The following is a 12,438-nucleotide window of genomic DNA, read 5'->3' as shown; positions in this document are numbered from 1 at the left end:
AAACACTCTGTATCACAGGGGTTTTGTGAAGGGAAAAGATTAGAGGGACCAGTATATTGCCCAGAATTTAGAAAGTGCTCAAGATCTTTGGTGTCCTGGACAGTCTTGGTAACCATCTTAAATTACCCTTACAGCTGGTTTTACAACTTCCTGACTTTAACAAATCTTCACTATTTCAAAACTGAAAGTAGAGGCTCCATACATCTTGGAAAGAACCAGGCAAGGCTCCAAAGAGGAAGCCCTCTGTGAAGAAAAGGCAGCAGGCCCAGGGCCTCCCCGCTGGCTCCGGAGAATCCCCACGGAAAGGCGAGGAGGCCTGTTTCTGCAAAAACGCACAGATAACAGCCAAAAAGCCTACGCTTCCGCAAAAGGCCCTGATCAGGCTCGATCTCATCCCAACTGCTGCCATTTAGCTCCTGTGTAATTAAGTTTCTTAAAATCTCGGTGCCTCGGTTTCCTCGTCTGTGAGATGCGGATGACAACTATACTATTTACATCCTAGGCGCATTTTCAAAATTAAGTGACATAAAGCATGTAAAGTGCTTTGGCACACAGTAAGCTGTCAAAAACGGGTAGTTCTTAAGATTATTAAAGAGATTGTTAACGGGAACAAGTGAGTTCATGCTTCGAAAGCGCTTTGTAACACCGAAAGCATTCTACAAACGTCGCGCGCCGTTTCCTCGCCATGGTCTGGTCCCACACGGATCCCAGCCGCCGAGGGGCAGGCGGACTCGGCGGGCACCCGCGCCAAGCCCGCACCCTCCGGGTCCCGGGGAAGCAGCGTTGCCGCGGACGGGCGTACGCGAGCGGTGCCTCCCCAAACCCTAGACACGACTCCTCTCATCACAGCCCTCCCCTCTGCGTCTTTGGGACCAGGATACCCGCCCTCCGCGCCAGCTGCGCTCGGAAGCCAGAGGCCCCGCGAAAGAGCGGAAGAGAAACCCTCCCCCACCTCGGCCGCTCCGAAACTTATCAACACCCCAAACTTTGCGCCGACTTGCCCTGCCTAGCAGGCCAGAGGTCCCCCCACCCCGCTCCCCGCGGAAAGGAGCAAGGAGCGTACGTCCGGGCTCGCACCCCCTCCCCACTCCCCGGCCACCCCACCGCTTCCCCAGGGTTAGAGCCCTGGGTTGGTTCCCCGGCCGGGAAGGAGAACTTGGGGGAGGAGGTCACAGTCAGAGACACCGAGCGGACCAAAGAGGGGCTGGCGGAGGAGGGGAGGAGGGGGTACTCACGCTGCACAGCGTCCAGGCCAGGCAGAGAGAGCAGTGCCAGCAAGGCCAAGGCCACCACTGGGCGAGACATCGTGACCAGCACGCCGTCAGCTGCAGAAATGCCCGCCTGGCCCGGCGCGCCCACTTTTATTTCGCTCATGCGCCGCCAATCAGGACCCGACGGGCGGGGACCGTCACCCGTCTCCTAGGGCGCGACGCCGAGGTAGGTTAGAGCGAGGGACTTTCCCGTTTTCAGTTTCCTTTTCTTGTAAGTCCCGTGATGCCCAGCAAGGCATGGGTTGGACCGCGTGGGTTTGCTGTCTGTAAATGCGCGCTCTCCGGTCTGGGGTGCGCCCCCGAGCCTGGGCTCGGGCCGTGCATCCCAGGACTTAAGGCTTGAAGCACCTTCATCCAGCGCCCTCGCTTTTCAGACTGGCCCCAGAGTGGCTAAGTGACTGGGCTAACGGTGCCCCAGCCTAGCCTGCGGTTTTCATTCGAGAAAACGGAAGCCCAGAAAGATTCAGAGCGTTGAACGGTTCCTGGCAGAACTAGAACTTCGGTTTTTAACTACAACCCGGGAATACACTGCATGGTTTCCCGATTCTCTGGGCAAGAAAACTAGTCCCAGGAACGGCGAGTCCTCCTGAGCACAGCTCAGAGAACCGTCCAGAGCGAACGAGAACCTTTCTTCTTGAATTCCTTCAGGGAAAAGTTTCTTTTTGGAAAGTTCTGTGCCAAGAAGTAACTCCCTGTACCCTCGCTTTTTGTTTAGGTAATTTGCTTTGTTCTGTTGATTTGTGGGAAAAAGAAAACAATCACTGACAGTAAAAGCAATAACTGTTTGCTCAGAGCTTTAAAGCTCCCACAACCCTTCAGGTCCATAATTCCCTTAGAGTTACCACCCTAGAACAGCGCCTGGCGCATAGTAGGTACTCCTCAACTGAATGCATGAGTGAATACAGGAATAAACTCTAGGAGGTAAGAATTACATCATTCATTTTATGGATAGGGAAAACAAAAGCTAAGAGAGTAGGATTCAGACACTGGCCTGATTGCATTGGCTTTCCTGCTTTAGACACCAGAAGACAAAGGGCTCTGCAATTTCAGTGAGAGTTTGGATTGCATCAGCCGTGGGCCCAGCCAGGAAAGTTAAACCCACTGACTCTAAGAGCGTGACAATGACAGGCAGACTCACTAAGAAAACCTACACCCTAAAGACATCATAAATAAGGTGTTGCCATTTCGTGGCCGCCAAATCCACGGATCTTTTCTGAGTGGAAAGGTGAGAGGAGGAAGTGGACCATGAGGAGGTGGAGGGGCAGAGATCTTGGAAATCCCCAGGGTTTTCTGTTGAAAGGAGTTACCTTGTGCATCCCCAAGGAGCACAACAAATACTTTATGGGTTTCTTTTACATATGTTTCTGCTTCTAATAATCCCTATTGTGAAGGCCTTGTCTAAACTAGAGAAAATAGAATATTTTCCATAGACTTAATGAAATGAGATAATGCACAGAGAAAGCCTCCCACAGTGCCCAGCAAGTGTTCTGTTTAATAAGCACTATAATTATTAATGTTACTTAGCTAGTTTTCCTACCAGCCCTTTCTATAACTCTGAAATATAAGAATAATTGTTATTCCTAAAGTTATGAGTTGGCATTCCTGTCTCTGCCCCAACTCATGACTTTTTAAAGCTCATTTAAGGTTTGAAATGTCTGTATTGAATTGTACTAGAAAATGTTAATATTGAGTCGAACTAGAAGAGTGCTTAGGATTATAGAAAGAGACTTCTTGTTCCTTGTTTACTACAGCAAAGAAAAATACCTAATTTAAAACTCATTAAAGATTTATTCTGACTCATTCACTGAGAAAACCAATTTAAAAAGCAATAAAACATTGAAAACAGAGAAAAGTCTATTTTTGGTTTTTCTTGTTGTTATTTTGAGACAGGGTCTAGCCCTTTTGTCAGGGCTGGAGAGCAGTGGTGTCATCATTAGCTCACTGCAACTCCTGGGCATAAGGGATCCTCCTGCCTCAGCCTCCAGAGCAGCTGGGAACTACAAGTGTGTGCAATCATGCCACTAATTTTTCTATTTTTTTTAGAGATGAGGCCTCACTACATTTCTCAGGCTGGTATTGAACTCCTGGCCTCAAGTGATTCTCCTGCCTCAGCCTCCCAAAGTACTGGGATTGCAGGCGTGACTCACAGGCCTGGCCTATTTTTCAGTTTTCTGTGTGTGGGGAATTACTGGATTATTTTTCTTGGATTTACCATCGAGGACATGTTTTGAATAGTGAGAGTGAAAATGAAATATAAAACTATTTTTTTAAAAAACAAGAACACTGTTTGCAGAAGAGGGCAAATTTTGGAAATCTATAAACATGACTATTTAATAGTGTGAGCTCCCAATAGTGCAATTAACAGATGTAGGGTTTTTTTGTGGGTTTTTTTTTTTTTTTTTTTTTTTTGCCTACATGAATTTCTCTAACATTTTTTTTTTACAATGAACATTTGTTCAAAACTGTAAATGTTGACAAGAATTTGGAAGAACTGGAACTCTCACAGTTCTGGTGGGAATATAAAATGGTATAAACAATTTGGAAAACAGTTCAACAGGTTTTTAAAAAGTTAAACATACACTGGCCATAAGATTCAGCTGTTCCACTGAAGGTATTTGCCCAAGAGAAAATGAAAGCATATGTCTACATAAAGACTTGTACGCAAATGTTCACAGCAGCTTTATTTGTAATAGTGGAAAACTAGAAACCATCCAACATCTGTCAACAGGTGAATGGATAAAATCATTGTGGTATATATCCGTGCAATGGAATACTATCAGCAACAAACAAGGAATAAACTATTGATACATACAACAACGTGGATGAAACAATTATGCTGAATGAAAGAAGCCAGACAGGCCGGGCGCGGTGGCTCACGCCTGTAATCCTAGCTCTTTGGGAGGCCAAGGCGGGAGGATTGTTTGAGCTCAGGAGTTCGAAACCAGCCTGAGCAAGAGCGAGACCCCGTCTCTACTAAAAATAGAAAGAAATTAATCGGACAACTAAAAATACATAGAAAAAATTAGCCGGGCATGGTGGCGCATGCCTGTAGTCCCAGCTACTCGGGAGGCTGAGGCAGGAGGATTGCTTGAGCCCAGGAGTTTGAGGTTGCTGTGAGCTAGGCTGATGCCACGGCACTCTAGCCCAGACAAAAAAGTGAGACTCTGTCTTAAAAAAAAAAAAAAAATAGAGTATATACTGTATGATTCTGTTGATAGAAAACTCTAGAAAAGGCAAACTAGTCTATAGTGACAGAAAGCAGATGAGTGATTTCCAGGGAGTAACAGGATCATGGAAGCATGAGGAAAATGGAGTGATGGATATGTTCATTATCTTGAGATTGAGGATCGTTTCATAGGTGTGTAAATATTTTAGAACTTTATACTCTAAGTGTAATTTATTGTATGTAAATTGTAACTATTTAAAAGGACAAAGCTGGGTGCCATGGCCTGCACCTATAGTCCCAACAAGTCGAGAGGATCACTTGAGCCCAGGATTTCGAATCCAGCCTGAGCAATATGGCAAGACCTTCATCTCTAAAAAACAAAACCAAAAAACGCCCCTACAGACAGATACAAAAAAGGACAAACCCTAAAAGCACAGATACCTGTATTGTTAGGTAAAAAAAGAATGAAGTGCTTGACAGAAAGAAAAAGAAGGATATTGATGTGAGGAGAAAATAGGAATAGGTTAAAGTTCAAATGAGTTGGGTTGCACCTGAATGGATGTCAGTCAGTGGTTTTCTGAGATGGGTTCATCCAAACAGCTGGAAGAGCCAGGCCAATTAGTGAGGAGAGATACAGGCATTCGTAGGCCGTTTGTGCTGGACTCTTTCAAATGTTATATCATTAATCCCTTGCTGTCCAAAGTGTGATCCATGTATCACCAGTATCAACATGTAGAAGCTCTTAGAAATACAGAGTCTTGGCCAGGCACAGTGGCTCACGCCTGTAATCTCAGCACTTTAGAAGGCTGAGGTGGGAGGATCACTTTAGGTCATGAATTCAAGCCAAACTGGGTAACATCGTGAGACCCTGTCTTTACAAAAAATTTTAAATATCAGCTGGGCATGGTGACAAGCATCTGTAGTCCTAGCAAATGGGGAGGCTGAGGCAGGAGGATTGCTTGAGCCCAGAAGTTGGAGGCTGCAGTAAGCTATGGTCTCTCCACTGCACTCCAGCATGGGTGACAGAGCAAGATCTTGTTTCAAAAAAATAAAATAAAAAGAAATGCAGAGTCTTAGGCCCATCTCAGACCTACTAAATCAGACCCTTCCTTTTAACAACATCCCAGGTGATTAATATACATATTAAAGTTTGTGAATCCAAGTGATTCATATGCATATTAAAGTGTGTGAAGCTGCTGACCCAAACTACATAACAACCTAGGTGAGTGTTATTTTCATTTACAGATAAGGAGTCTGTGACTCAGAGAGGTAAGGTATTTCCCACATTTGCAATGAGTTAAGATTTAAACACTGGTCCACCTAATTGTAAAGGCCTCATTCTTTCCCCTAGAAAATCATTTTGGACACTTTTTTCCATTCCCTTGCTATGTTGTTCATGCTGGACTCAAACTCCTGAGCTCAAGGGATTCTCCCACGTCAGCCTCCTGAGTAGCTGGCACCATAGGCATGCACCAGCACAGCGGCTCACCTTGGGCACTTTCTGAGAAGGGCTTCATACAAAAGTGTAATTGGGAGGCATGGAGACCAGGGCAAGGATAGAGGCATATGAGAAGGTGAGGGGAAGCAGATACATGGGAACTAGATGTGTGATATTTTTTTTTTAACTGACATTTTTTTCTGTCTATAAAAGTATATGAGCGCATGATAGAAAACGGGAACATACTAAAAGCTATAAAGGAGAAAATTTAAACCACCAGTAATCCTACAACGCAGAGATAACCATTGTTAAATGGTACAATTTAAGGAGTTCAAAGATTGTTGCCTTCTCAAAAGTACCTGCTGGTTAGAGCTGTTCTGGGACTGGAAATCCTCTATCTTCTGTGTTAATTCTGTTAAATTCAGCAAACGTTGGTTGGGTTCAGGCTTTGTGGCAAATGTAAGCACTGTAAGGATTCCAAAGTGAAGAAGACGCCAGACCCTGCCTACCAGGAGATTCCAATTGGAGTTAAAATCAAGCCAATAATTAATACATGAGCTCCTGCCTGAGGTGTTCACGCTGATTGTTGGGACTTGAGAGCTCATCTATAAAGGGAAACAGGCCCAAAGGAAATGGAACACAAACAGGAAGTTTTTTTTATTGGCAGTTACTAAGTGCGTTGAAGAAAAAAAAAAACAACAACTCACAAGATCCACATGAGGTAAGTACTATTATTCTTATTTGGAGGAGAGTAAATGGGAGACAAAAGTTGAGAACGTTGAAGTATCTGGTTGGCAGGGAATCTGTCTGCCTCACAGCTTGTGTGTAACCACTGTACTCCATCAACTGCCAATTTTTTCTATTGGGAAAATCATACAAACTTGATGTAAAAAAAAATTAAGCAGTACAAAAGCATAAAATGCTAATTTCTCCCACATCCTCTCTCAGTAATAACCACAATTTTGAAGTATTTTTCATCCTTAATTATAAGCCCAATAAATGAATGTAGGACCATTGTAAAAATGCAAACAATTAGAGGTCTAGCAAGTAAAAGTGAAAGTTCCCCTCGTCTGTCTCCTCCCATCTTACTCTCCTCCTCTCAGAAACCATTGTTAAGGTTTGGGGCATATCCGTCCATGGACAGATATTGATATATTGTATACAGTTTGGAAGGTGGGTGTTTTAAAATTGTATGCTGCAAAGTATTATGATAGTTTGTTTAGAACACAACGCCCACTGAAAGCATGAAAGGGATCAGAAGTAGCATCACTTGTCAACTTGGGTGGAGAAACGGATTAGGTAAATGTTGATGTGAAGCCCTTTTAACTGTGTGGGGGCAACAGGACAGCCCCAGATGCCAAGAATTGGGCATAGTCCCTGGGGAAAATGGTATCCAGTTACTAATTTACTGGCACAGCCTCCTTTAACGGGTGTTTCCCCCTTGTCGGTATAATACATAGGTCTTCATCTCAGTTCCTACTTAAAACTGCAGAATTCTAACTTGGATATTTTCTACCTTGCCTTGGATCCCATGCAGCACTGTTAAAAATCAAAACTCTCCTTCAAATACTTGTTTTCCCTTTTGGCAAATTCGCCTCAGCCATGCTTCCCGCTTTCCATCTTGCTGAGCTGGCGCTCGCCTCTGGCCAGCTGGGGTACGTGGTCCTGTCTTGCTGTCCCCTGGTATTGTTCCAATTGCATCAAGTCGGGTGCTCTCTACTCTCTGGTATTTTGGACCTTTCTAAACACTCTTCCTAAAAGTGAACTGTGAAGAAACCGGGAAGAATTATTTAGCAGAGAATCAGAAATTTTAAACAAAATAAATAGTACAAAATTGTTAGGGATGTGTATACAAGATTGCGTCACATCTACAGGAAGAACAGGCAGGGTAAAGAGGGGGAGCCAGTAGACAGCTTGGTGGGCTTATGATCCTTCTTCTTTATTTCATTACTTATTATCATTGTTGTCACTATTATTGTTTAACTGTAGATCAACTTGCCACAAAGGAGTTGGCTAAAAGACAATTTAGCATGTCACATTAGCCAAAAATCTATTTATCTAATGCACCATGATAGCAAGCCCTGAGGTGGGACTGCACCTCTGCTTCCTGATGCCCTGCAGCTGGGAGTGGGGGAGGCGGGTCCACCATCTACCCCAGAAGCCAGGCCAGGACAGGTGGGAGGTGGCTCAGTGACCATATTACTCAGTTTAGTGAGAGGAAGGGGAGGTTCCACAAAATTGGGATCATTTCATATGTATTTACTGAACTTGCTTATTTACACTTAATAAAATATTGTTGATATTTTCCATGACATTTTACAGTATTGGCTTCTAGTTATTGACATTTTTAGACTTTAGTCCATATTTTATCTGTGGTAGGCAGAATAATGCCCCTTCCCCCCACCAAAAGATGTCCATGTCCTAATCCCTGGAACCTGTGAATGTGTTACCTTATATGGCATAAGTGATTTTGCAGATGTGATTAAGGTTAAGGACCTAGAGGTGAGGAGATTTTCAGGGATTATTTGGGTAGGACCAATGTAATCACATGGGTCCTTAAAAGCAGAGGACGTGTCCTGACTGTGGTCAGAGGGAGATGTGACTACGGATGAATGGTTGGAGAGATGCAACATGCTGGCTTGGAAGATGAAGGAACAGGTCGTGAATCGAGGAGTGCAGGCAGCCTTTAGAAGCTGGAAAAGGCAAAAACATGGATTCTCCCCTAGAGCCTCCAGAAAGTAATGTCACTTTGCTGATGCCTTGAGTTTAGCTCCATGAGGCTTGTGTTGGACTTCTGACTTATAGAACTACAACATGATAAATTGTGTTGTTTTAGGCCACCAAGTTCATGGAAATTTGTTACAGCAGCAATAGAAAACCATTTCATCCCCCTTTCCCAGAATCAGGCACATTTGGCCCTTGGTTGCCAAGAGCTGAGTTCAGTATAAATATTTGCCTTTTCAAAGTCAAGTTTACATTTTGGTTAACCAGACTCTGGCCACACAGAGATTTGGGGTGCATTCATATTGAAGGCAAGGGTATCATCAGCTCCACAGCTGAGGGGTAGGAGTTTTGCTGAAGCCTGGAGTGGTCAGGAGCCCTGGGCCTCCTCTCCTATTACTGCCCTCAATGAGGCCCAGTCAGCCCCAGTGAGGTGGGCCCAGCACACCATGTGAGAATGACAGGTGTTAGCCTCACTGGCACTGCCATTTCTGGGCCATTTCCCAGATGCCACACTCTAAATGGGCCAGACTACTCCTGCTCTACCTGCTGTTGCCAGTGGTAAAAAGGGAATGAGAATAACAAGAGGGGTCTCTAGCCCCCAAGATAAAGATATCCCAAAGCTTTGGCTTCCTTCTGTTACTGATTTTGGCACTTGTCCCTGAGGCCACATCAGAAGAATGAGGACAAATGGTTTGAGGAGAAGGAAAGAGAAGTGTATTAATTTGCTGGCAAATGAGGAGGTTGGTAGACTCCTGTCTTAAAGTACCAATGTCCTGCCTCTGAGCAGAAATACAGAGCTTTTAAAGGGGAGCTTTTTAGCTTCAGGCTATTGCTGTCCAGTCATAGTTCATGGTTCTGATTCATCCCATCTTGGCTAACACGAAGACAATCTCATGACCTCCACCCAGACAATTTCCTTGAGCCATCTCCTGTGGCACAAAGAACAAAGGATATTCCCCTTCCTCTACCAACCATTGGCCTGAGGCAGGGATGCAGGTTTTACTTCTCAAAAAGGGTGAGGGGGTTTTGAAGAGACAGAAAACATTTTTATCCCTTTTTAGGCCATTCTCTCTGTTACACCAGTGGCTCCTCAGCACTGGGCTTGCACTGGGGAAAGTTCCTCCTCTGGGGAGCTGTATACTCTGATTTATAGAGCTGAAAATAGATTAGGGTAGGCCAGGAACAGTAGCTCACACCTGTAATCCCAGCACTTTGGGAGGCCAAGGTGAGAGGATCGCTTGAGGCCCAGAGTTTGAGGTTGCAGTGAGCTATGATCACATCACTGCATTCCAGCCTGGATGACAGACAAGACCTTGACTCAAAAAAAAAAAAAAAAAATACATTATGATACCAGGAAATTGACTCTACCTGGAGGCATTAAGGAGGAGCCTACGGGCATTGTGTTCTAAACAAACTATCGTAATAGTCTTTGCAGTATGTAATTTTAAAAATCCCACCTTCCAAACTATATACAATATATCAATATATATCCATGGATGGATATGCCCCAAACCTTAACAATGGTTTCTGAGGGGAGGAGAGTAAGATGGGGAGACAGATGAGGGGAACTTTCACTTTTACTTGCTAGACCTCTAATTGTTTGCATTTTTACAATGGTCCTACATTCATTTATTGGGCTTATAATTAAGGATGAAAAATACTTTAAAATTGTAGTTATTACTCATCTCCCCATACCCTTCCCTAAACTGGCTATTATCATTGAAAAATTGTATCTTCTTGTTTAACTTATTTGTTTGTTTGAGACATTACCCAGGCTGGCCTTGAACTCCTGGGCTCAAGGGATCCTCCTGCCTCAGCCTCCAGAGTAGCTGGGACTACTGGCCTGCACCACCACGCCCAGTTCATTTGTTCTATTTTTAGTAGAGATGGTGTCGTGCTCTTGCTCAGGCTGGTCTCCAACTCCTGACTTCAATCAATCCTCCCACCTCAGCCTGCCAGAGTGGTAGGATTACAGGCGTGAGCCACTGCACCTGCCTTGCTTTGTATTTTTAAAAGGCAGTTAGATTGAACAGTTTTTCACATGTTTACTAATTATTTGTGTGTTTCTTCTTCTGTCAATTCTTTATTTATGGTTCTATCAGCCAAAGTCCTTTGTCACTGGAAATAGACACTGCCTAATGTAACAGAAAATATTTAAAGAATATTTGTTAGCCATTAGAATCAACTGCTAGGTGAAGAATACACAGAGGTTGATTTTATTGTCAACGGAAAAAAAGACCAAACTCTGTAAAGTAATTTTAAAGAGATTTACTCTGAGCCAAATTTGAGGACCATGACCCGGAGCTACGCCCAAGAGGTCTTGAACAGAGGACTCACAGAGGTTGGGTTATAGTTTGGTTTTATACATTTCAGGGAGACACGGGTTACAGGTAAAGTCATAAATCAATATGTGGGAGGCATACATTGGTTTGGCCTGAAAAGGTGGGCCATCTTGAAGCGGGGGCTTGGAGGTCATAGGTAGGTTTAAAGATTCTTTGGCTTGTAATTGGCTAAAGACATGAATCTTTGTCTAAAGGCTTGGAATGTTTTAACATAAGGAACTCTTTATCAGAGATAAGCCACTGGACATATGTTTGTTGTGTAAATTGAGGACCTGCAGGTTTGTCTTGCATACCCTTAGGCCTGTTAATGGGTTACAAAGGATGTCACCAAGAAGGGAGGGGGGCATGATAAGGCACGTCTGACCTCCTTCCTCTTGGCAGGCAATTTAGTTTTAGGATATTCCTTTGGCCACAAGGGGGTCCATTTAGTCAGCCAGTGGGGGGTGAGCCTTAAAATTTTATTTTAGTTCACATTATTATTCTTCACCTTTTCTGCAGGGCTCTGAGGACAATTGCCATTGCCACCTGGTGTGGCAACTTGGGTGAGTCCACCTCTTCCAGCCTGAGGTCGCCTGGCAGAATGGGCAACAAGAACGGGCACTGCCACTCCTGTCCCCTTCACCCTCCTGGACAGAGACTTCCACCAGCCCAAATCCCTGATGGCCTGGCCGGAGATCAATTGCCAGAGTTTTAAATAGAGCAAGATAGGATATGGATTTCCATCTTGCCTCTCCAGAAAGTAAAACTTCCGTTTTTAAACAGAGAAAATACAGATGGAGTAAAATGATTGAGATGGAAGCTGGTGGCTGCATGCTCTGCTTTGACAATACATTCAGTACCACTTCTGAAAGGTAACTTTCTTTGGATTAATCCTGGATAAGATGGGAGAACAGGAGAAAGAACAGGAAAGACTATATTACAGGTAGAGATGTGCTGGATATGAAACTGAAAGGCATCCTGGAATTTATAATAAGCATCAAATCCCTGTTAAGCATTTCCAGTCATATCCAAACTCTACTTAGAGCATTTGAAGCTCATGATCAAAATATTCAAGGAAGCAACTTTTAGAGTTGATTTCTGATCCATGAGTAATTTTGTGGTCATAGTGATGGTGTTTGTCATTCAAGTTTTATGATAAACTACCTACTTGAAGTAGAAAAGTAGAACTTAAAACTCCAAACTACATAACATCAAAAAAGAAGCTGAAAAATACAATAAATTATCAGTCATTAATAGTCTCTTCCAACTTTTTTTCAGGCATTTGCCTTAAGTTTGAAACAAGTATAATTTAAATGTTCAAGGAAAGTCTTTACTTTTGTCTGTGCAAGTAATCTTACTATTCAATTGTACTTCAGTGTGCAACAGAAACATTTTGCAGAGTTTAGGTATAATTAAATGAAGCCATATAAATAACTACATTTTCCTAAGTTTGAAAAAATTTTCCAAATGTCATAAGTGATTTAAATAAATGAACGCTGAGCCTAAATGCAATATCGA

The 12,438-nt window shown here is 43.6% G+C and overlaps 1 protein-coding gene across 1 annotated transcript in view; it reads right to left on the bottom strand.

The window, feature by feature from the left end:
• The window catches only part of B2M (beta-2-microglobulin), a 22,185-nt gene extending 20,786 nt beyond the window's left edge, over window positions 1-1,399 (bottom strand). The window contains exon 1 of the mRNA XM_012649540.1: window positions 1,236-1,399. Within this exon, the coding sequence (XP_012504994.1) occupies window positions 1,236-1,374 (139 nt within the window). The 5' untranslated portion in view covers window positions 1,375-1,399. The remainder of the gene's footprint in view (window positions 1-1,235) is intronic.
• Between the last annotated feature and the right edge of the window lie 11,039 nt (window positions 1,400-12,438).

Source organism: Propithecus coquereli, unplaced genomic scaffold, assembly GCF_000956105.1.
Source record: "Propithecus coquereli isolate 6110/MARCELLA unplaced genomic scaffold, Pcoq_1.0 Scaffold3, whole genome shotgun sequence".
In the NCBI taxonomy this organism is placed as follows: domain Eukaryota; kingdom Metazoa; phylum Chordata; class Mammalia; order Primates; family Indriidae; genus Propithecus; species Propithecus coquereli.
This window is presented reverse-complemented; position numbering and strand designations above follow the sequence as displayed.